Source organism: Carlito syrichta, unplaced genomic scaffold, assembly GCF_000164805.1.
Source record: "Carlito syrichta isolate Samal-C Ts95f unplaced genomic scaffold, Tarsius_syrichta-2.0.1 Scaffold307112, whole genome shotgun sequence".
In the NCBI taxonomy this organism is placed as follows: Eukaryota; Metazoa; Chordata; class Mammalia; order Primates; family Tarsiidae; genus Carlito; species Carlito syrichta.
Window position 1 is genome coordinate 291267 of NW_007251208.1, and position 25883 is coordinate 317149.

Below are 25883 nucleotides of genomic sequence, written 5' to 3' on the forward strand. Positions count from 1 at the left end.
ATCAAGCTACAAAAAACCCTAGAGACTTATTTATCAACTTTTTCAATGAACAAACCTCAATGAAAAAGTACCTAAGAACTTTAACTGGGCTACCAATCTAATAAAATAGCCTTCTGTATTCTCTTCTCAGTAGGTATCTGATAAAGCTTATTAATCTTTGGTTTAATCTGTAGATCACTGTCATTAAATAATCACATATGTGTAATTTCTGCTTTATTTTTAAGCTGGATAATGCAGATGAACAAGCAGCCCAGATCAGAAGGGAACTTGATGGTCGGCTGCAATTGGCAGAGAAAATGGCAAAGGTAAATTATTAATTTTGACATACCATGTTTCTTACTTTACCTAGATTTCTATAAGTTGAAAGAGTGCTTTGAGTAGGAGGGGGAAAAAAACAGCAAAATTTTATCGTTTCCTTTACACGTATGTACCTGTTAACCTCAAATACCTGAATGCATGGTATCTAGGTGGAGTGCATTATCCATTTTATATTTCCATCCTTAATATGTGAACTGTTTAAATTCACTGATAACTTTTAATAGATTTTCCTTAAAGCAATTCCTGAATTTCTCAAACTGCCAGATCTATGAGAATTTCAGTGTGGCATTAAGTAAAATATATTGAGGGAGAAAATCTCCTCCCTGCAAAATCAGATAATATATTTTAGATTATTCAGCACAATTCTTGCCACAGAGTTGTGACAACTAGTATTTAAATGATTAAATGCATGAACATATAATTTGAAGTATCTAAGCAAAGAGTCTGGCAGATAAATGTGTTTGATACAATATTGTAGTTATTTTGTTTGTATAATCATTGTGTATTTGTGAGCACAAATAGATTTCAGACAAAAGTTATAATTTGTTTTTAGTCCTTAAGATTTTTTGAGATGATGGAAGCTAATTGTCTAAATAATTCTTTAGTGAATTGGTGGATTAATCAATTTAGTGGTATAAAAACTGGTAAACAAATGTAGTCCTTTAAATGGATTTGTGGTTATAATGTTTTTGATTGTTCCAAGCATACAGTTTTCTCCTTTTTTTCTTTCTGCTAAACAAATACTGAATGTTTGATGAATAGTCTCTCTCTTCTCTCTTTCTTTCTCTCTCTTTCTGTAGTATAATATTGTACAGTGAAGTGTAGACATCTTTAGTTTACAATTTGATGAATGTGTGTATACACCATGTGTAACCACCTCCCAAATCAAATAGTGAACTCTTCCAGCACTGAGAGGAAGATACATCCCATACTAGTTTATCACTTAAATTATGTTTGTACTATTGAAGAGAACATATTTATTTTCAAATACATATAAGTTTTTAAAATGCTAGTACTATGTTGATCTAAATGTGTATTAAATTAAGAAGTAAAGAAAATGAGAAATTAGGGGCTTATAATGAAAAAAATTGAGAGAAATGGGGTAATCAGAATGACAGTAAGTTGTGAGAACCAAGTCAGAGATATCTGAGGAAGCATCTCTGGATGAATGAAGATATAGACTTAGACTACTGTGAATTAGGTGCTAAAGCATTATATTCCCACAAAGTACAGTGGTTGAAAGGACAATATGCCTTTCATATTGGACAATTTGCTGTCCCCTTGATGTTTAGAGAGGTGCTATATCATTTTAGAGATTTGAATGTGACCTTTATAGGATGTAAATGAAGCATCTGGAGCCTCTTGGAAGTTCTAAAGACCTGCCTGGGCAACTTGGCAAGACCTCATCTCTACAATAATTCAAAAAATCAGCCGGCGTGGTAGCGCATGCCTGTAATTCCGGCTACTCAGAAGGCTGAGGTGGAAGGATCGCCAGAGCCCAGCAGGTCGAGGCTGCGGTGGCTGGGAGCATGCCACTGCACTCCAGTCTGGGTGACAGAGTGAGACTCCAACTCAAAAAAAAAAAAAAAAAAAGAAAAATGTTGTACCCAAAATTCTAGTCTGTATTGAATCTGGCTGGAAGGGCTTTTGCTTTTCTTAGACTGAAGGCTAAGAGAGGGTCTGAAGAGATGCTCCTGACAGCATGGGGTGGGACACTGGGCCCAGTGCTCAGCGTTCATAAGGAGTGTCTTCTGAATGACGGAATCTTCACATGCTAGCATGTTGTCTCAAGAAAGTGAGAGCTATGCGGAGTTTCTGAATGATTTGTCCTTTTTTTCCTACTCAAGGACAAATTTAAATCGAAAGGCAGAGAGGATACCAATATGGTAAGAATAACTGAATTTGCTCTAATTTATAACAAAAAAATGTAAATACTTCAGCATTTTTGCTGTGATAGCAACCAGCTTTAAAAGCAGTGGTTCATTAGATACCATGATCCAGAGATTAGAACACAAAATTAATATAGTTATGGGAAACAGAGCAGAGATCAGCTTGAAGAAACTATCCGTGGACCTTAGGTGTCGTCTAGCGAAAGTTTAAGAGCACTTAAGAAATAATGATTGGCTGGGTTCGGTGGCTCAGACTGTAATCCCAGTGCTTTGGAAGGCTGAGGTGAGTGGATTGCCTGAGCCCGCGGGTTCAAGACCTGTTTGGGCAAGCAAGACCTCATCTCTACAATAAATAAAAAAAATTAGCCGGGCGTGGTAGCGCATGCATGTAGTTCCAGCTACTTGGAAGGCTGAGGCGGAAGGATCGCCGTAGCCCAACGGGTCGAGGCTGCAGTGGCCGGGAGCAGCCACTGCACTCCAGTCTGGGTGACAGAGTGAGACTCCAACTCAAAAAAAAAAGAAATAATGATTAAATTTGATTAACGAGAATTTTTTTTTAAATGAAGCAAACATTGTTTTCATGTAAACCATATGTTGGCATTACTAGTGACCTGTGCTTTCCAGACAACACAAGCAGGCTGAACAGAGTTGATGAACTACTCTCAAGAAACCTCAAAGCTTTTGAGAAAAAAAATTCTAGTATAGTCTATTTTCTGAAACATTTGAGAATACTAATAAAACAGTCAATTTTGGTGATGCCTGCCAGTGTCTTCCTTGACAGGTGATAGTGAATGAATTGCTGATAGTTAAAACAAATACAACTAGATTCTTTTTCATGTGTTAATGCTAGATTTTCTATAATATGTTGAAAAACTTGAAAGAAAAAAATTGATGCATCAGAACTTTCAAATAGCCATGCATTCTTTTCCTAGGCTGATGTCCATAAGCATTTTTCCTAGATTTTCTTCTTGGATTTTTATGGTTTCTGGTCTGATGTTTTTCTTTAATCCATCTTGAGTTAGGTTTTGTATATGGGGAGAGATAGGAATCAAGTTTCATATTTCTGAATGTAGCTATCCAATTTTCTTAGCACCATTTGTTGAATACGGTGTCCTTTCCCCCACTAAAACAAAAATAAATAAGTGGGACTTAATTAAACTAAAATGCTTCTGCATGGCAAAATAAATAATTAGCAGAGCAAATAGACAACTTACAGAATGGGGAAAGATATTTGCAAACTATACATCTGACAAAGGAGTAGCATCAAGAATCTACAAAGAATTCAAACAAATCAGCAATAAAAAAAGCAAATGACCCTATTTAAAAGTGTACAGGTGACTTGAGTGTACATCTTTCAAAAGAAGATATAAGATCACTCATAGACAGGGAAATACAAATTAAAACCACAATGAGACTTCACCTTGCATCAATCAGAATGGCCATTCTTTAAAAAATTAAAAAACAAAACAATAGATGCTGGCGTGGATGTAGACAAAGGGAATGCTTATACACTCTTGGTGGGAGTGTAAATTAGTACAACCTCTATGGAAAGTGATATGCATATTACACAATAAAGGGAAGGGGGAAGGGAGTTTAGGACTCAGAAACTACCTAGTGAGTACAATGTTCACTATTGGGGAATGGACTACCTGAAACCCAGTTCCCCACCACTCCACAATATGTCCATGTAACAAATACGCATGTGTACCCCCTGAATCTAAAATTTAACTAAAAGAACTTTCAAATATATATATGTCTTTTGCTTTGTTAGAATATAATTGTCAAAAAGGCAAAATCATGACTTTTATAGAAATATAAAGTGAACACACAAATGTTTTATTCAATGCATAATTAATAATTATCCTGTTAAATGTTAAAACCAGTCCAAAGAGCATTTGAGAAACTAGGTGTTTTGGGGCATTGTTAAGATACAAGATACAGCCCATGGATTAGATTATAAAGTGGTTAAATTCTAACACAGATTTAAACTGTTGTTATCTTAGGTAATCTTACCTGGCAAACATGATTTGCATCTTTTTCAGACAAAATTCTACAAGGTAACTTGTAACTTCATTGTTTGGAAAAACTAATCAGTAAGAGACAGGAAGGTGAGCTAAGTACTTACTTTTCCCCAGATGGTCACTGGGTGATCATCACCTCCATATGATATTGAAATGAACTGCCCCCTCATTTTGTTGCTTTATTTCTGGGTTTTGGATGCTTTTTCTCACAACTTTGAAAGTTAGTCCAAAAATATATGTTTCTTATGTTTCATTTTGCTTTCTTCCTCCCTCTTTGCTTGAATTGAAAAACTGCCCTAAAACAACCTTTTCCCCCCCAAATGAAACCAAGGTATTCTATACCTGGGTACTTACATGTTCTTCCTGAGATGCAAACTTACTATTTTGGAATTTTACTTCAAACTATAGAGAAGTCTTAAAAGGATGCTTCATAATCTTCTGTGGGAAAGTTCATTTTTTATGTAGATATTTAATCTTTGAGATAATGTGCAATTTTAAAATTGATTATATGTAAATTATTTTTAAAAGAAATATGTGAAGGATATATTGAGGGAAAAGAAAAACAGGTGGCTTGAGACTCTGGGACTGATTTGTAAAGTGGTACCAGATGTTCCTTCCCATCCGTTGAACAAATTGGTGCAAGTGAGTCAGAGACTAAGTGCAGGTTGACGAGAGCACTCTGGACGCATTCCAGTTGTACTAGAGATGCAGATTTCTTTGGTTAGGTTTTGAATGATGACAGGTGACAGTGGAATCAGTAATTTTCTGGAGTATTAGGCACTCATTGGAAAAATAGCTACTTTAAGCTTTCATCCTGCAGCTTGTTTTGTGTGGTGGCAGTCATATAACACTGGGCTTCATGTCGTAAAGCTATATACCTCTGCCTTTAGGAGGGAAGAGCTGAGTGCCAGATTGGCAAAGATTAAAGAAAGAGCCTTGAGTATGGGAAGCGAAGTGCTCTGATTTGCTGTATGGAGAATATGAATTGGTATAATCTTCTCTAAGAATAGTTTGGCACTATCTAAATATCAATATTTGTAATGTCCTTTTAATTGAGCCAGAGAAACAGAAATCTGACTGCAAAGATATAAGAATTGAATAGCAATGCTCATGCAATTCGGCAAGAAAATAGAATCAATCTTACAAGTTGACGTGGTTATTTTTTCACTTAAAAAAATTTTTTTATCATGAATTTTCATTTTGCTTTAAACTTAAATTTTTCTAAACCTTTATTTTTTTTAAAAAAACCCTGAATTTATAGCCATAATTGATCTTGGAACATTTGTGTGATGTGAAAAACTACTAATTTTGGAAATATGACCATATTACTCTTCAATAATATGGCATTTTATGTTTGAGTGCTTATTTATTAAAAAGCATACTCTCCCAACAATGCACATATTTGATTAGAATGAAATATTATTAAAATGCTTGTTTCTTAACTGGCAAAGCAGTTAAAAACTGAATGTTTTTTATATACCAGTTACTGGAAGCATTTCAATTAATTAGCTAACAGTAGCTAATTAAGGTTCATCTATACACTAAAACATCGTACATGCATGTTTTCAGAGTTTTTTTCCTTAAGCAAATTTTATCAAAGGTAAAGTTAATGTGAAAATATATAATGTTTCTCATTTTGTACCACGATAATCCTCAGTAAGATATATCAGGTACCTTTAGATATGATCAAAATTGCCAAATTTCTGAATGTTAAAGCCTAGAGACTGAGTAGGATAGATATATTATATTGAGAGTATCATGATTTATGAGACAGTGAAGTGTATGCATCATACAACCTTTTATGATAAAATTGAAATAAACTTGTGTAACAATGTTATTTTAAAAATTATTTTCAAGGAAAGAAAATTCCCAAAATTTATAACAAAAGAAATGGAGACTATGTATATAGAAGAGCTGCGGTCTTCGGTGAATCTGCTAATGGCCAATTTGGAAAGCCTTCCAGTTTCAAAAGGTGGCCCAGAATTTAAATTACAAAAATTAAAACGGTCGCAGAATTCTGCATTTTTGGACATAGGAGATGAGAATGAGATTCAGTTGTCAAAGTCCGACGTGGTGCTGTCATTCACCTTAGAGGTAAGTGGCTTTATTCCATGCTTGCCTCTGACAGCATAAATGAAGCTGCAGAATGACTTCTGCTGACCTTTGTGGTAATTTTTTAGAATTTAAAACGACGTAATATATTTCAGAGGTGATAAATTCTTCTTCATTTGCTGGACACTCAGGTTGTGTATGCAAATTAATTCAATTTTTCCTTAAACAGTAAGATTAAATAATGAAATAGTAAAAGTTCTGAGAAACCTCTTCTTTATGCCAGCAAGGCTAGTACGAGTTCATTGATAAATTAAGCATTAAAGCACACTTGGATTTCAACATATAATTGATTTCTCTGTAATTTGGGAACTCCTTTCAGGCATTTAGTTGAACTTGTTTTTTGTTTGTTTTTCTTTTCTTTCTTTTTTTTTTAATGTACTTTTCCTGCCAAATAACCTTTCTAGAATCATATTAAATAAACCAGTTGTAGCCAGGCTCGGCTACAGTTGTAATCCCACGCCTTTGGGAGGCTGAGGTGAGTGGATTGCCTGAGCCCGCAGGTTCGAGACCCGCCTGGGCAGCGAGACCTCAGCTCTACAAAAAATCAGCCGGGCGTGGTAGTTCATGCCTGTAATTCCGGCTACTTGGAAGGCTGAGGCGGAAGGATCGCCGGAGGCCAGCAGGTCGAGGCTGCGGTGGCCGGGAGCAGCCCCTGCACTCCAGTCTGGGCGACAGAGTGAGACTCCAACTAAAAAAAAATAAAAATAAATAAAAAATGAAAAATAAACCAGTTGAAGCCGGGCTCCGGTGGCTCAGCCTGTAAGCCCGCGCCTTTGGGAGGCTGAGGTGAGTGGATTGCCTGAGCCTGCGGGTTCGAGACCCGCCTGGGCAGCGAGACCTCATCTCTACAATAAATCAAAAAATCAGCCGGGTGTGGTAGCGCATGCCTGTAATTCCGGCTACTTGGAAGGCTGAGGCGGAAGGATCACCGGAGCCCAGCAGGTCGAGGCTGCGGTGGCCGGGAGCGGCCACTGCACTCCAGTCTGGGCGACAGAGTGAGACTCCAACTCACAAAAAAAAACAACAACAAAAAAAAAACAACAACAAAAAAATAAACCAGTTGTAATATGCAATACTGTATACGAGGCAAAATAGAGAATTCTTCCTTTGCAGAACCCCAAGTTCCAATGTAGGCACAATACATTATTAGGAAAAACAAGAACAAATATCATGCATTTAAAATTGTGTTCCCCAGAACTTCAGAGTGGCATCTCTTTTATATAAATCACTGGAAACCAAAGATGGATAGTCCTTTTAGTACAACTACTTGTTGATGTTTCCATGGTTACATTTTTTCGGTCTGTCTAGCTATGTGGGCTAATCTAGCTATATGTCTATGGGTTTATATACCACAATACACACACACACACACACACACAACACACACACACACACACACACACACACACACACACACACACACACACACACACACATACCACAAAGCTTTTTAGTTTCTAGAAGAAAGAACATCCGTGAAGCACAAAATAAAAGGTAATAACATAATAATCAGGAGTGTCAGGTCACACTTCAACTTAGCCTTCAGCTCCATATCACCCAAATAGTTTAGTTCTATAAGTAAATCCTACCAAAGTGAGGCTTAAATGTACAGAACTCTCAAAAATTATATTGAAGTTTACAGTTCTTTTCTTATATTGTTATATTGTGTCTCTGTTTCCCAATGCTACTATTTGCATTTGCTGAGGAAGAAAAGCATATACCATCTGAGGAGGAATAATTTTACATTTCTTTGTTGATGCTTGACTTGCTTTGTTTGTGGAAGAAAAAGAAAAGGTCTATTTTTGTTTTTCTCCTTCATTTTGCAGCTCTGAGATAAATTCAAGCTTGAGGATAAGACAACTGCCTCTCACTTTCTTAACTTCTAGGTTAATTATTTGTTTGTAGGTTAATAGTTTAAACTTAGTTTCAGGATAGAAATATGTGACTTTCTTTTGACTCAAGTTTCATTTTTGGGTGTACTTAATGTCTTTGCCAAATGGCGATGCTAAAGGGTTTCTTCTTAATCTCTTCAACCTCATAATATAATGATGTTTAATTTAAAACGACATAATATGTTGCATGTGACATTTCCTTATCATTCCTGCCTTAAATTTCCTACTGACTTAAATATAATGTGCCATCTCTTTTTCCTTTTTTTAAAAAGGCTTTGTCTAAAACAAAATTCATCATTTAACTACAATATAATGTTTTCTAACAAGAATTTGACATTTAAATTTATTTGGGGAAAAATGATTTGTAGAGCAAATAATTTTTATGATGTACAAATTTACCATTATCTTTTTTTTTGGCCTTTTTAAAATTTTATTTTAAAGACGTGGAGTACAATTCAGGATTAAGTATACAAGTGGACATAATACAGGTAAAGTTTGGGCCTCCCTTTGGTTCCTACTTTGCCTGGTTTGAGATCAGGTCCCTTATTGATGTTATTGTCTCCCCCCTCCACCTCCACAGTATCCCGCTACTGCCAATCCCTTTCCTATAGTATTATGGTAAATGTTCAGCATTTGCTTATGAGTGAGAGAACATGTGGTACTCACTTCTTTGTTTCTGTGGTAGATCACACAGTATTATAGATTCTAAACTTATCCAAGTTGCTGCAAAGTCCATATGTTTGTCCTTCTTTATGGCTACATAATATTCCATTGTGAATATGTACCACATTTTTTAAATCCAGCTCTTTCGATGGGCAGCATGGTTGGTTCCATGTTTTTGCTATTGTGAATAATGTTGTAATAAACATGCATGTGTAGGTATCCTTTTCCTAGTGTGATTTGAGTTCTTCTGGGTATATTCCCAGTTAGTTTGCATTCCCACCAACAGTGTAGAAGCATTCCCTTTTCTCCCCATCCTCGCCAGTATTTGTTGTTGTTTATTTTATTAAAGATGGCCATTCTTATTGGGGTTAGGTGGTATCTCAGTGTGGTTTTGATTTGCATTTCTCTGATGATTAGTGAGGCTGAGCACTTTTTCATGTGTCTGTTGGCTGCCCACATATCTTGAGAAATGTCTATTCATGTCTTTTGCCCATTTTTTAATGGGGCTGTTTGTCTTTTTCTTTTTGGCATGTTTGAGTTCCTTGTAGATCCTGAATGTTAAGCCTTTGTGAGACATACAGTTGGCAAATATTTTTCCCATTCTGTGTGCTGTCTCTCCACTCTCTTGATGGTTTCTTTTGCTTTGCAAAGCTTGTCAGTTTAATGAGGTCCCACTTGTCTATCTTATTTCTTATGGCATGGACAGCTGGGATTTTTATCAAGAATTGGTTGCCTACTCCGATTTCTGTAAGGTTGTCTCCTGCATTTTCTAAGATTCTATCACCACACAAAAATCAACTCTAAATGGATCAAAGACCTAAATGTAAAATCTCAAACTACCATTATCTTTATATTTAAACACTGAGAACTTAAAACAGTTCAGAACATTTTCCCTTTTCTCTGTTATTCAAAAATCTTCAACAATTGTAAATAATTAACTTCTTATGAATTTTATTTTGTCTTTTGAAAACAAAATTAGGCTGATGAGTCAATGTTTAAATGAAACTATGAATTGTTATTCTGTGCTTTATTGCCAATATGTTAAAGAGGGCTGTTCAGTTGGCAATATAATGTTGTTAGGAAGAGAAGATGAGCTAAAACTTCATTTTTCATGGTTTCAGAAGTTTTCATATTTATAAAATTGTTTTGACATCCTCTGTTGCTATGTCTATCTGAGGCACATATTTTCCTACCATAGCATAATACAAATCTGTTCTTGGGTACCCACAGTCTTTTAAGTAGGAGTTATGTGTCCACCAACAAAATGAAATCATGTGATGTGACAACGGTGCAGTGTATATTTTTGTAGCGCACCTGTGAGAATAGACCAGATACTCCTGTATCCCACAGGGCCTATGATATCAGCCAAGCTAAGCCGAATAATTATCTCTAGCCCATTAAGCAAGCCTTGCTCCTCAGACCCCAGATTTCAGCCTAAGAAAACTCTGAAGGGCAAGCAGTTAATCCAATTTAAAACTCTCACATTTCATTAGTGAGGCTTAGAATTGGTCCAGTGGAGGAGTCTTTTCTAAGAACTGTATCCTGAGTCTAAGTAATAAGGTGCAGATTTTAAAAACTCTGCTCAAATTTCACCTTCTCTTTAAAATTACTCCCACCTCTCCCTTCTTCCACCATGCCGTATTCCCTTACCAAGCTTAGTTTTTGCCATAACAGTTATCACCTAATATATGATACTGTTATTTATTGTGTCTATTATTAATTATTTGACTCTATCCTAGAATATATGCTGCAGGAAGGTAACTTTTTTTCTTTCTTTTTTGTTTGCCTAGGTATCCAAAGTGCCTTAACAGTATCTGGCATACAGTTGACTCAATAAATATTTATTGAATTAAGGATTTTTTTTTGATGGTACCAAAAAGTAGCAGTTAGCTATACAAGATTACTTTTAAGTCTCTCCATTCATGAGGACTTCAGAAGGAATATTAAAGCAAGGAATAAACTAACCCACAAAACACTAAGTCATTCAATGATATGTTAAAATTAAATATTCAATTAAAACTAGAGAAATGAATGTTCATGTCTGTATGCTGTATGGGGAATGGTTTCAGTGACATGACTATAGCTGATTTTTCACACTGAGTTTTCATCATTGATATTAGCTTAGCAGATCTCATGACTTTCTCTGTGTCTGGTGATAATTATAGTTACTGATCTCACTCGACTTCCTGGCTGCACATACTTAAGTGGTCCATTGTATTACTTACAAGCATGTTATCTAGTTTCATATTTTGTACATGCCTCTTTTTACTTCTAAGGACAATTTTGTCTGTTTTATCCTTGTGACATCAGCTAGAGAGAGATTTGGGAAGAGAAGATGAAACATAGTCAATTTTAGTTTCTGTGGGTTCATTATCAAGTTTTACTGGAAATTGAAACACTTACTTAAACTTAGTTTAATTGCTGATCTATGGAATTGTGACTGTCTTTATCACTAATGACTAAGACTAGTTATGCTTTACTTTCATTTTGGAAGTCAGATCTGTAGAATTGTGTTGTTTTATTTATATGTATAGATTCATCATGGAAGTTATATGTTTCGAAAATGACAATTCCCTAGCATAAAACATTCTCAGCACAGTTGGGAATATTGTTTGAAAAGCAAAATACTGTTTCACAAGTTGTATGTTTTAGGAGGTCCTGTTTACAACAGGTTGTAGTAGACATGACAGAAATCATGTCAATCAGATGCTTTCTTTCTTCTCTCTTGCACTTTAAACACACTATAGAAAGAGATGCAATGTAAACAATAATATTCTGAAATCTGATTCAGTGCTGTTAAGATTTCGACTTATCTGGTGATACCCAGTTGGGTTATTTCATACATTTTAAGTGACCATCAAAATTTTTATTATTGAATTAAGTTATTAAAGTCATCATGGTAAGACCAAATGTAGTTGTCTTTTAATTGATGTGGTTATGTTTTATCTCAGTTTCTGATTAGTTTTATTTGTATAAGGATCTAACCAATTTCTTTTTTTTTTTAGATTAGAAAATATAGTTTATTTAGAAAGCAAATTAGAAAGAGAAAGAGGAGATTCACCTCCCCAGGATAGGGGAGAGGTCCAAATCCAGGAAACATGGTCTGGTCAAAGAGCACATGGCTACCCATAGCTTAGTAAGGCAATGACGTCAATAGCCTGACAATGGCCTAGCAATGACTGCAATGGCCTGCAATGGCTAACTAATTTCAACATTACTAACAACAAACTTGAGTCATTAAAAATGCATAAAAGTTTTTTGCTTATTTTCCTTAATCAAGATTTGGTAATTCACCCCAATTTCCTTGAGTATTAGAACATCTGTGAAAGATGTAACTTTATCTGTCCATTCTTCATTAATTTCTTAGTCTTTTTTAAGTTGTCTTTATTTTTATTCATATATGTAGGTATGCATTTCAATATGACAAAATAATAAAAAAAATGAGAGCCCTAGTTGAGGAAGGAAATTTATTATTATTTTGACCTTTTATTTTATCACTACATAACTGAGTGATAAGTTTCCCATATTTTTAATGAAAAACAACAAAACGAAATACATATTTGTATTTACAAACATAACCCTTCTCTTGTGACAGAGATGCAAGGAAGTTCGGTTATTTTAAGATAGTTTGTTTCTTTGGGGCCTTTTGGATCAAGATTCATATCACAACTTTATGAAAAGTGTAATGACTCTAATAAGATATTAAATGATCAGTAAATGATATAGAGGATGTTTGTGGTAGATATTTTGGTAGCTATATAGCATGAGTGCTATTATTCTTGTTTATAGAAATACAATATGAAATCAATGAAGAAACTAATGTACATGTATAAAAATACATTTTAGTCTGCTTTATAAACTAAATTTTGAGAATTTAGAAAAGTTCATGTTACAAGTTTTGATTTTTAAAGACTATGGTAAATAACATTCATATTTTGCATATACATCCAATGAGAACATTAGGTTACAGTATTTTAAGATTGGTGGCTTCATCAACAACCATAAAAAGTACACTTGAAAAAATATATGTTTCCCTTTCTCCCAGAAATTACAGATACATAAGGCAATATCAGATTTTTTCATCCTTTTCTAGTATATTGTATTAAATTGGTACAAAGCTTTCTGGATAAAAAATTTAGATATTTTTAATCAAGTCAGTATTAAGATGTTCAGTGACAGATTATAGTTCCTGTATTGTTTTAATAATAAGACCTGTACTGATCATAAAGGAAGTTATTCTATAAATAGTAATAGTCATCTGAAATAGGTAAATGGCAAATTTTTGGTATCACCTGTCGATATCAGCAAATTGGTATGATGGTGATGGTGTCTACCAGCAATAAATACCGTGTTACTTTGAGGGAACTTGCTATGCACTGCTCTTAACTGCACTGAATTTTCATTTACGATTCTTCTTTACTTCGTACAGGCTTGCCTTAATTTGTTAAGGATCTGAGCTTAGATTTCATTTAATTCACTAGGGCTTATATTCATGGCCTTTAATCTTACTTTTATTTAATAGCTGGCAGGAGACTAGATACTAGACTCCCTTGAAATGTCACTTACTATTCTATCTATGAATAGAGGTGAATTATAAAGAAGTTGAAATACCAGTGATGTTAACAGCTAACAAATCTGGGTTTTTTTCCCCCAATTTTATCAATTAGTCTTCTCATTGCCATGCTGCTATTTCTGTATATTGCTAGATGCTATCAAGGTGACAATGTGACATGTTATTTTAAAATCATTTTATCTTCAGATTGTCATAATGGAAGTGCAAGGTTTGAAGTCAGTCGCTCCCAATCGAATTGTTTACTGTACAATGGAAGTGGAAGGAGAAAAACTGCAGACAGACCAGGCCGAAGCCTCAAGGCCGCAGTAAGCCAATTGGAAAAAAAAAATGTCTTTCTGTTTTTTTTTTTTTTAATCTTCCCAAAGAAGCATGCTTTATTTATTTGCAAAATTATATGGTATTACATTCAGAAACTGCTGTTTGACTAGCTTTGTCTTAACTGTGTTTGAATCAGCATGCACCTTTCTGAATAATGAGGTTATAATTAGACCGTGGCAGAATCCCTGTGTAGTACAAACAGAAGATTCAACATGCAAATATGAGTCTAATCATTAGACAATAAAACATTTGTAAGTCATTTATAAGGAAAGCATGTTGTGTCATCATGTGTTATTTTAAAAGTAGTGCATAATGCTATTTTAGTTATTAGGATTATACTCTAATAACCTTTTCATTTATTTCTGTTATAGTTCTGGGGTGATGTAGATACCACAATTCTGCACAATGACTTGGAGTACTTAGTGAGTAGGCTTGAGTTAGAAAGCCAGTTCTTGACAACTGCACAATAATCAGAGATGATAAAGCTGTTCTTTGCTGGCAGTTTGATGTTTCAAATTCTGGGAATGAGTTTAATTAAATTAGACAGATGTTCTCAAACTTGGGAAGCACATAGTTCTCAGGTAGAAATAACCAGGCTGGCCTGAGGAATCCAGATGAAACTTGCCTGGTCTTGTTTTCACACACTGCCTTTAGAAAAAAGTTTTTTCATCTATTTTATCTTTATTCTAAATGTCTTCTAGGATATAGGATTTTGCCTTATCACAAATTCGGTATGTGGCCTTTGATTCAAGAAACTGCTGTTGAGATCCTGGCTAGACTCCGGTGATAAAAGATACACAAGAAGCTTTCATTTTCTTTGGAGCATGCCGGATGGGAGACACAGAGTAGTGGGTGTCATAGAAGAGATGCGTACAGAGTATTATGGAGTAGAGGAGAAGCAAGTTGAAAACTCTCACTCTGCCTTACAAACCCCTGCAGGTGTGCCCCTGACCAATTTCTCAGTACCTCTGGGACCTCATTGTCTCCTTCTGTTGCCCAATCTCTACCACCCTCTGTCCACCCTAGACCTCACGCCATCCCTCAAACACATAGCAGCCTGTTTTCATCATGGTACTTGCTTCCATCTCTGCCTGCAGTCATCTTTCCTTTTATATCTGTATAGCTGGTTCCTTGGCATTGAGAATCTCAACTTAAATATCATTTCCTGAGATTAATCCTTCCCTTAGAGAACCCAATGGAAAGCAGGCATTTTTCTGTCTCATCACTAAAAAGTGATTTTTTGAACCGATGTATTTCTCATCTTTTATTTCTTTTGTACTGTGTTTTTTTCCAAGAAAAGAGCAAAATTCTTATCCTATTTAGTTTATATTCTAGTACGGAGTAGGTCTTCAATAGAAATTTAATTCAGTTGATTGAACTTGCTTTTGTGACTTAGTCACAGTAAATATTTGAGGGTAATATTTTAGTATATTCACAGAATTGTACAACCACCACTACTATCAATTTTAGAACATATTCTTCACCCCCCAAATACTCTAGCCCTAAGCATCCACTACTTACCTTTCATCTCTATAGACTTACATCTTCTGGACATTTCATATAATTGTATACAGTCATGTATTGCTTAACAATGTGGATACATTCTGAGAGATGTGTTGTTAGGTGATTTTATCAAACATCATAGAGTATACTTATATAAACCTAGATGGCAAACCAAAGGTCCCAGCACCATTACTGAATATCAGTAATTTCCCCTACTGAACTTACAATGTCAATATCAAACTCCATATATCAGGTTTTCTATACACGTGTTTTCCACTATAAACTTATGGGACCACTGTAGTATATGTAGTCTCTCGTTGACTGAAAGGGCCTTATACAGTATATAACTATAATATTTGCTCTTTTATGACTACCTTCTTTCACTTAACATAATGTTTTCAAGATTCTTTTATCTTGTGGTATGTATGAGGACTTTATTTTATAGGTGAATAATATTTCACTGTATATAATCATACTGCACATATATGTGGTATATATATGTAGTATATACATATGCAGTATCTCTATATAATATATATGTATACACACACACATTATCCTTTTATCTTTGTTATTGGAGCTTGATTGTTTACACCCTTTTGCTATTGTAGCATATGCTACAGTAGACATGGGTGTACAAGTGTTTGTTAGAGTTTCATTTTTAATTATTTGGGGTATATACCTGGGAGTGAAACTGCTGAAACATATGGTAATTCTATGTGTGGCTTCTCAAGGACCTTCCAAACTGCTTTGCACTATGGCTGCACCATTAACATTTTCACCAGCACTGTATTAGGGTTTCCCCATGTTTTCACCAACACTTGCTATTTTTCACTGTGTATGTGTGTGTATGTATGTTTTATAGCCTACCTAGTAGATGTGCAGTGGTATCTCATTGTGGTTTGGATTTGCACTGTCCTCATGACTAACGATGTTGAGTATCTTTCATATGCTTTGTTAACCATTTATATATCTTCTTCAGATAAATGTCTACTCAAGTCCTTTGCCCATTTTTTAAAAAATTGAGTTCTCTGTCTTGTGGTTGTCAAGTTGTAAGAATTCATGTAGTTACTAGCCCCTTATCATATATATGATTTGCAAATATTTTCTCCCAGTCTGTGGGTTTTTTCACTTTCTTGATTTGTCTTTTGAAGCACAAAATTTTGATGAAATTCAGTTTACTTTTTTCTTTGTTGCTTGTGCTTTTGATGTTGTGTCTAAGAATCTATTGCCAAGTCTAAGGTCATAGAGATTTATCCTTATGTTTTCTCCTAAGATTTTCATAGTTTAATCTCTTTCATAAAGGTCACTAATCCATTTTAAGATGCATATGGTGAATGTAAAGGTCCAACTTTCTTCTTTTGCATGTGACTACCAAGTTGTCACAGCATCATTTGTTAAATAAACTAATTTTCCCTCATTAAGTGTGCTTGCACCCTTTTCAAAAATCAATCGACCATAGATAGGTGAATTTATTTCTGAACTCTCAATTCTATTCCATCAATCTATATGTCTATCTTTATGCCAAGTACCACACTGTCTTGATTATCAGTGCTTTGTAGTAAGCTTTGAAATCAGGAGTACAAGTTCTCTAGCTATGAGGTTTTTCAGGATTGTATTTGGTTATTCTGAATTTCCATATGAAGCTTAGGATGATTTTATCAATTTCTGCAAAGATTGCCAGCTCAGATTCTTATACAGATTATAGTGAGTCTTTAGGTGAATTTGGAGAAATAATGCCATCTTAACAATATTTAGTCTCCTGATCCATGAACACTGGATGTCATTCCATGTATTTAGATCTTAATTTCTCTTGACAATATCTTTTAGTTCTCAAAGTATAAGTTTTGTACTTCTTTTGCCAGATATATTTCTAGCATGTTATCCTTTGTGATGCTATTGTAAATTGAATTTTTTGCATCTTATTTAGGAGCAACTATTAAATGTTATATAAAATTATAATTAATTTTGTATATTGCTAAGCTTGTTTGTTTTTATTTTATTTTATTTATTTATTTATTTTTGAGTTGGAGTCTCACTCTGTCACCCAGACTGGAGTGCAGTGGCCGCCCTCGGCCACTACAGCCTCAACCTACTAGGCTCCAGCGATCCTTCTGCCTCAGCCTTCCAAGTAGCTGGAACTACAGGCGCGCGCTACCACGCCTGGCTAATTTTTGATTTATTGTAGAGATGAGGTCTTGCCAAGTTGGTTAGGCGAGTCTTGAATCCGTGGGCTCAGGCAATCCACTCACCTCAGCCTCCCAAAGCGCTGGGATTACAGGCTGAGCCACCGAGCCCAGTTTGTTTATTAATTCTAACATTTTTGGTGGATTTTGTATGCTTTTCTATATACAAGAGTATGTCATCTGAAAATAGTGACAGTTTAACTTCTTCCTGTCCAATATTGATGCCTGTTTTTTGTGGTTTTTGTGTGATTAATTTTCCTTCAGTGCAATGCAGAGTGCAATGCAGAGTGCAATGCAGAATAGAAGTGGTGAAGAAAAAACCTGACATTTTTGTGGTGTTCCTGTTCTTGAGGAGAAAGCATATAATCTTTTACAATTAAATGTGATTTTAGCTGTGGGTTTTTAATAGAAACTTTTATTAGTTTGAGGAAGTTCCTTTCTATTCCTAGTTTACTGAGTTTTTTATTTTTATTTTTATGAAAGGGTGTTGGATTTTGTCAAATGCTTTTTCTGTATCTATTGAAATGACTGTGGTTTTTGTTTTTTATTCTATTGATATGTTGTATTATATTATTTAATTTTTCAGGTGTTAAAAAAGCCTTACATTTCTTGCACAATTCCTACTTAATCATAATGTAGGATCCTTTTCTTTTGTTAATGGATTTAGCTTTCTAGTACTTAGTTGAGGATTTTTAAGCCCAGCATACTGGCTCACGCCTAAAATCCCAGCACTTTGGGAAGTGGAATTGGGTGGACTTCCTGAGCCCAGGGGCTTGAGATCAGTATGAGCAACTTCACAAGACCTTCTCTCCACAATAAATTTTTTTAAAAATTAGCAGTACATGGTGGCATGCACCTATAGTTCTGGCTACTTGGAAGGCTGAGGCAAAAGGATTTCCTGAACCCAGCAGGTCAAGTCTGTGGTGACCATGAGTGTACCACTGCACTCCAACCTGAGCGACAGAGTGAGACTCCAACTTAAAACAAAGGGGGGGGGGGTAGTTTTTACCTCTATATTTATAATAGATGTTGTTGTTATAATATTCTTCTGTGATGTCTTTGATTTTGGTATCAAGGCAGCATTGGCCTTTTAGCATGAATTTGGAAATATTCCCCTCCTCTCCTATTTTTTTTGAAGATTATGAAGAGTTTTTATTATTTTTATTTTTTTAATGTATGGTAAAATTCACCAAATAAGCCATTTGGGCTAAGCTTTTTCTTTGGGAGTAATTATTTGAGTACTAATTTGATCTCTTCAGTTATTATAGATCTAGTCACAATGTCTTTTCTCTTGAGTCAGTTTTAGTATTTTGTGCTTTTCTGGGAATTTTTCCATTCCTCTGAGTTATCTCATGCATTATCACATAATTGTTTATAGTATTTATAACTTTTTTTGTTTCTACATGGTTGGTAAATATGTCTTCTGCTTCATTTCTTATTCTGGTATGGTCCTAGTAATGCTTAGATGCTCTCCCTTGATAACAATAAATCAAAGCGGCAGGGAACTGGTAGAAATAAGTTTATTTCTCAGTTTGAATCCAGGGAGCAGAGCCTGACTTGAGGTCTTTCTAAAATGGTTCTGCTCACCCTTCAGGTTTTACAGTTCACTTTTGTAAGCCCAGAGTTTTTGTACGTATACATTAGCCATGCGACCAGCAGAGCGTTGTATAGAACTTAAGTTTCAGTCGCATTTATCTGAAGTGACATTTTACAGTCCAGACTTCCTGGTGCCAGGTACCGGAGGTATCTCACAGCTTTTATCAGTAAGGCCTGCAGAAGTGTTAATCAAGCTTACCATAGAGTAAAGGGAGCTTATAAGGCCTAAGACATCATGCATCACGCAAAAATTGTACAAATCACAAAACCTACGATTACATTGATACAAAGATTCTACAAATCACAAAACTTATGATTACATTGGTACTACATTATTCAAACTTATGACTACTAATAAAAAAGAGAAAATGATAATTTACGTCTTTTGGTTTATTGGGCATAGTCTGCAGGGAAGACTAGAATCCCTGAAGCTAGTCACTGAGAGTGCATAGGAGATAAGAGGACTCTCAGAAATTAGCTCAGGAATATATCTCTCAGTATATTGGGATAGTCTGCAGGGAAGCTAAGGATCCTTTGAAGCTATACTGGGAGTGCATAGGAGATAGGGGAAGCACACCTTGCGAGCAAACTTTAATGCAGTAGGTGTGATGAGTAGGACACCGCAGGGTTCCTTCTACTTGTCTTGTAGCTGTTGACTGGACTCTCCCTTTCTCCAGTTCTTTAACAGCATTTGCTCCCCTGGGTGGAAGGGGATGGCTAGGCTCTTTGTAGTTCTGGAAGTTTCTAGGGAAGTAAACTTATGAACTGTGGTTAAATTGTGTCCCAAATGGACAATGTATTTTCTTATGAGTACATGATGTTCTGTGCCTGTGGCTCTATTTTCTTCATAGAAGTAGGAAAAAGGCCTACCATAAACAATTTTAAAGGGACTTAACCTAATCCTACTTCAGGAACTGACTTGGACCCTGAGCAATGCAATATCAAATACCTGTGTTCAGTTTACTTGTGTCTCCGAAACATTCCTAGTGATTATTATGCTAAATCACGAATTGAAAGGCTGGGCTGTCCTAGTCTTACATCTAATAGAATTTGGGGGGATTTGCCAAGGAGGTGGGGTAGTCTGCCGCTTGGCCTGCAGTAAAATGTAATTTTAAAAATGTCTGATTGCCTCCTAAATTCTACCTATGGGAAATTTATCTATCTATGTCTAACCTATGCTGGCTACCCTGCCTCAATTCTAGTAATTTGAATATCTTTTCTTTTTTCGTAGCCCATCTAACTAAAAGTTTGTCCATTTTTTTTAATATAAAAGAAAAAAAAACTATTAGTTTCTTGACTCTTCCTTATTTTTGATTTTCTATTTTATTAATTTTGATTCTGCATTATTTACTTCCTTCTTTTTCTTTAGGTTTAGTTTGCTTTCCTTTGTACAGTGTTTTAAGTAAAAATTTAGACATTTGGTTTGAGATGTTTCTTTTTTTAAAAAAACATTTTTTGTTTTAAAATTGTGGGGTACAGTTAAGGGTTAGTTATACAAATATGCAATGTTCAGGCACCTTTGTTGAAAGGGGTGTCCCCCTATCCCCAGACAGATATTGACTACCGTTAATCCCACCTCCCTTCCCCTCCCTGTCCCCCATAGTTTCCCACCACTGTCAATTCTTTTCTTACAGTATTACGATAGATGTTCTCAAGGTCCATGTATGAGTGAGAACATGTGATACTCAGATCTCTGTTTCTGTGAGAGATCACTCAGTATTATAAACTCTAGTTCCATCCAGGTTGCTATGAAGTTCATGATTTTGTTCCTCTTTATGGCTGTGTAGTATTCCATCGTGAATATGCACCACATTTTTTTAATCCAGTCCTCTTTTGATGGACAGCATGGCTGTTTCCAGATTCTTGCTCTTGTGAATAATGCCGCAATAAACATACATGTACAGGTATCTTTTTTATAGAGTGATTTGAGTTCTTCAGGGTATATTCCCAGTAGGGGGATTGTGGGGTCATATGGGAGGTTGATATTTAGAGCTTTTAGGAATCACCACACTGCTTTCCACAGAGGTTGCACTAGTTTACACTCCCACCAACAGTGTAGCAGTGTTCCCTTTTCACCACACCCTCTCCAGCAACTGTTATTTTTTGAGTTATTGATAATGGCCATTCTGACTGGAGTTAGGTAGTATCTCAGTGTAGTTTTAATTTGCATCTCCTTGATGATTACTGAAGTTGAACATTTCTTCATATGTCTGTTGGGCGCTCGTATGTCTTCTTTTGAGAAGTGTCTATTCATATGTTTTGCCCACTTTGTAATGGGGTTGTTTGTTTTTCTTTTCAGCACATTTGAGTTCCTCATGGAGCCAAGAAGTTAGGCCTTTGTCAGACATGGAGTTGGCAAATACTTTTTCCCAGTCTGTGGGCTGTCTCCCTGCTCTCTTGATGGTTTCTTTGACTTTGCAGAAGCTTTTCAGTTTAACGAGGTCCCACTTATCTATCTTATCTCTGATGGCCCGTGCGCTTTTTTGTTCAGGAATTGGATGCCAGTTCCAACTTCCTAAGGGTGTCTCCTGCATTTTCTAAGGTTCTTATGGTTTGAGGTTTTACATTTAGGTCTCTAATCCATTTAGAGTAAATTTTTGTATGGGGGATAGATAGAGGTCTTGTTTGAGTCTTCTGCATGTGGTCAGCCAGTTTTTCCAGCACCATTTACTGACTAGGTTCTCCTCTTCCCTGTGGTAGGTGGTAGAGGCTTTGTCGAAGATGAGTTGGTTGAGAAATTGAAGTTTTGCTTCTGGAATCTCATTTCTATTCCATTGATCTATATGCCTATTCCTGTACAAATACCAAGCTGTTTTGATTATTATAGCTTTACAGTAAAGTTTGAAGTCTGGTAATGTTATACCTCCTTCTTTGTTTTTTTTTTTTTGTTTGTTTGTTTTGCTGAGGATTATTCTGGCTATTCTTGGTCATTTGTGTTGCCATATGAATTCCTGTATTGATTTTTCTACCTCTCAGAAGAATGTTGCTGGTAATTTGATGGGTATGGCATTAAATCTAAGGCGTAAGATGGTAAGATGGACATCTTCACAATGTTGATTCATCCAATCCATGAGCATGGAATATTTTTCCATTAGTTTGTGTCATCTTTGATTTCTTTGAGCAGTGTTTTGTAGTTTTCGTTGTAAAGGTCCTTCATGTCTCTGGTTAGGAAGATGCCAAGGTATTTCATTTTTTTTATGGGGCTATTGTGAATGGGATTGTGCTTTTTATTTAGGTTTCTGTTTGTTTATTATTGGTATAAAGAAATGAGATTGTCTTTTGCACATTTATTTTATGCCCTGAGACTTTGCCAAGTCCTTTATCAATGCAAGGAGGCTTTTGACAGATTCTCTTGGGTTTTCAAGGTACACAGTCATGTCATCTGCAGAGAGAGATAACTTGGCTTCCTCTTTTCCTATTTGGATACCCCTGATTGCTTTCTCTTTTTTGATTTCTCTAGCCAGGACTTCCAATACTATATTGAACAGGAGAGGAGATAATGGGCATCCTTGTCTTGTTCCAGTTTTCAGGGGAAATGATTCCAATTTTTGTCTGTTTGGGAGTATGCTAGCTGTGGGTTTCTCGTAGATGACTTTTACTATTTTGAAGTATGTTCCATGTATGCCTAGATGTTCGAGGGTTTTTTATCAAGAAGGGGTGCTGGATTTTATCAAACGCTTTTTCTGCATCTAATAATATAATCATGTGGTTTTTGTTCTGACGTCTGTTGATGTATTTAATTACATTTATTGTCTTGTGAATGTTGAACTAGCATTGCATCCCAGGGATGAAGCCTACTCGGTCATGATGGATGATTTTTGAGATGTGTTGTTGAATCTAGTTTGCTAGAATATTGAGAATTTGGGCATCTGTGTTCATTAAAGATATTGGCTTTCTTTGTTGGGTCTTTACCTGGCATGGGTATCAATGTGATACTAGCTTCATAAGATGATTTGGGGAGGGTTCCATCTTTCTAAATTGCCTGGAATACTTTCAGTAGGATTGGTGTCAGCTCCTCCTTTAGTGTCGTATAGAATTCTGCTGTAAAGGCATCTGGTCCAGGGCTTTATTTTGAGGTAGTTTACTTATTACATAGTCAATCTCGTTGATTGTTATTAGTCTATTTAGGGTTTCGATTTCTTCTTCTTTCAACCTAGGCAGGTTGTATGATGTCAGAAAGTCTTCCTTTTCCTTAAGGTTTTCAAGTTTGTTTCCATACAAGTGTACATAGTAGTCTCTAATGACCTTTTGTATTTCTTCAGGGCCAGATGTGATTTCATCTTTTGTGTTTCTGATTGTATTTATTTGGCCTTTTTCTCTTTTTTTTCTTGGTCTGGCTAGGGGGACCATCGATCTTGTTTATCCTTTCAAAGAACCAGCTTTTTGTTTCACTGATTTTTTTGTTTATCTTTTTGTCTTTTATGTCCCGGATTTGGGCTTTTATCTGGTGATCTGGATTCTTCTGCTGAAGTTAGGGTTTTGGTGTTCTTGCTTTTCCACCTTCGTAAGGTGATTTGTTAATTTGTGATCCTTCCATTTTCTTCATGTGTGCTAGTAAAGATATGAATTGCCCTCTTACTACAGGTTTCATGGTGTCCCTGAAATTTTGGTAAGATGTTTCTTCATTTTCATTTGTTCCCAGGTATGTTTTAATCTCTGTTTTGATTTCATCTTTGACCCATGAGTTGTTTAGCATCATGCTATTTAGTGTCCATATCTTTGTGGGTTTGGGGGGAACCTTGTTGGTTTGATGTTTATTTTTATTCTACTGTGGTCTGAGAAGGTGCATGACAAAATTTTGATCTTTTGAAATTTGTTTATGCTTGATTTATGGCCAAGTGTGTGGTTGATCATAGAGTATGTTCCATGTAGTGATGAGTAGAATGTGTATTCTGTGGTCGTTGGGTAGAGTGTTCTGTAGGTATCAATTAAGTCCATTTGGTCAAGAGTTACATTGAGGTTCTGGATCTCATTGCTGATTTTTTGTCCTGATGATCTGTGTAGGGTTGTGAGTAGGGTATTAAAGTTTCCAGCTATGATAGTGTTAGAGTCAATATCTTTTTTGAGTTTTTCTAGGAGCTGCTTTATGAAAGTTGGCGCTCGTATGTTGGGTGCATATATGTTTAGGATAGATATTTCTTGTTGTTGGAGTGTACCTTTTATCATTATGTAGTGACCTTCTGTATCTTTTTAAATTTTTGATAGCTTAAACGGTATTTTGTCTGAGATTAGGATTGCAACTCCTCTTTTCTTTTGTGTTCCATTCACCTGAAAATTTGTTTCCCAATCTCTTACTTTGAGTCTGTGAGTGTCCTTTCTAGTGAGGTGGGTCTCTTGAAGGCAATATATTGTTCTGGTGATATTTTATCCATTTTGCCATTCTATGTCTTTTCAGTGATTCATTTAGTCTATTCACATTCAGGCTAATCATTAAAATGTGAGAGTGATCCCTATCATAAGGTTCTTATTAAGTTGTTGTTGTTCCTCTTTGTTTGTTGTCTTTCTTTTGGTTTTGGGGTTGGTTCGTGTGTGTTTTACTCTTTTCCTGTAATCGTGTGAAGAACATTGTTGTTCCTTTTTCCTTTTCTTCTGTGTTTAGTATTTTCTTAAGTGTTTCTTGTAGAGGTGGTCTGGTGGCAGCATAAGTTCTTAGGGCTATCTGGGAAAGATTTTAATTCTCCCTCACTGATAAAACTTAGCTTGGCTGAGTAGGTTATTCTTGGTTGAAATTGTTTATCTTTTAGAACTTTGAAGATAGGGCTCTAAGCTCTCCTAGCCCTACAGGGTTTCTGTAGATAAATCTGCTGCTATTCTAATTGGTCTTCCATGGTAGGTGATTTGGCCTTTTTCTCTTGCTGCCTTTAGGATTTTTTCTTTTATACCTACTTTGTTTAGGCGAATTATTATGTGCCTGGGAGTTGCTCTTCTCATTTGTTGTCTTGCAGGGGTTCTCTGAGTCTCTTGTGTTTGAATTTTCGTATCACTGATGAGATGAGGGAAGTTTTCCTCAATAATCACATGGAATGTTTTTTCCAAGGTGACCTCTGTCTCTCTTTCTGTCTCAGGAAGTCCAATTACTCTTAAGCTTGACCTCTTGCAATAATCGCTCATCTCTTGAAGGTTATGTTCTGTCTTTTTAAGCTTCTTTTCGATGTTTTTGACAGTTTGGGTTAGTTCTATATTTTCATTCTCAAGCTCTGAGATTCTTTCTTCTGCTTTGCTAATTCTGCTTTCCATGATTATCAGTTTGTTATTTATTTCATCCACTGTGTTCTTTATTACTATTATCTCAGTTATTAACTCCTTCCTAGTTTCTTGTTGTCTCTTCTCAATTCTTTTAAATCTCTCCATTAATGTCTTGATATCTAGGTTTGTAGTTTGAGACCAGTCATTTTGGGGGCTCTTCATTGTTTGCATTCTGAAATCATTTTTCTCAGTGTCTGCCCTCCCAGGGGTCTGGGAGAGATCCATATTCTTCTTTTGTTTTTTCTTCATTTGTGTAGATTTTTCTCTCTCTCCCCCTTTCCCTCTCCTTCTTTAATTCTGTTTTTCAGGGAAGGTGGGGTTGCTTTTACTTCCTGTGTTCAATCTCCTTTTCTTCCTTATGAGGGTTCTCTGGCTTTGTTCACTTGAGGCTGGAGTGTGGGCTGGGAACTGTACTTTTTGTAGTTTTGAGGTTTAATTGAGGGTTAAGCTATGATTCAGAATCTGTCTGCAGATCCCAGTATCCACCAACAGGTGTATGGGCACACTGGAACCCATTTCCCACTGCCTTACAATCTGTCCATGTGGTGGGGTGTAGGTTTGCTCCC

The 25883-nt window shown here is 35.8% G+C and overlaps 1 protein-coding gene across 14 annotated transcripts in view; it reads left to right on the plus strand.

Moving 5' to 3' along the window:
• The window catches only part of CADPS2 (calcium dependent secretion activator 2), a 589108-nt gene that overhangs the window by 223971 nt on the left and 339254 nt on the right, over positions 1-25883 (plus strand). For all 14 annotated transcript variants that reach the window (XM_021715434.1, XM_008063869.1, XM_021715437.1 and 11 more), the window contains exons 4-6: positions 225-305; positions 6086-6322; positions 13655-13773. In XM_021715434.1, the coding sequence (XP_021571109.1) occupies positions 225-305; positions 6086-6322; positions 13655-13773 (437 nt within the window). The remainder of the gene's footprint in view (positions 1-224; positions 306-6085; positions 6323-13654; positions 13774-25883) is intronic.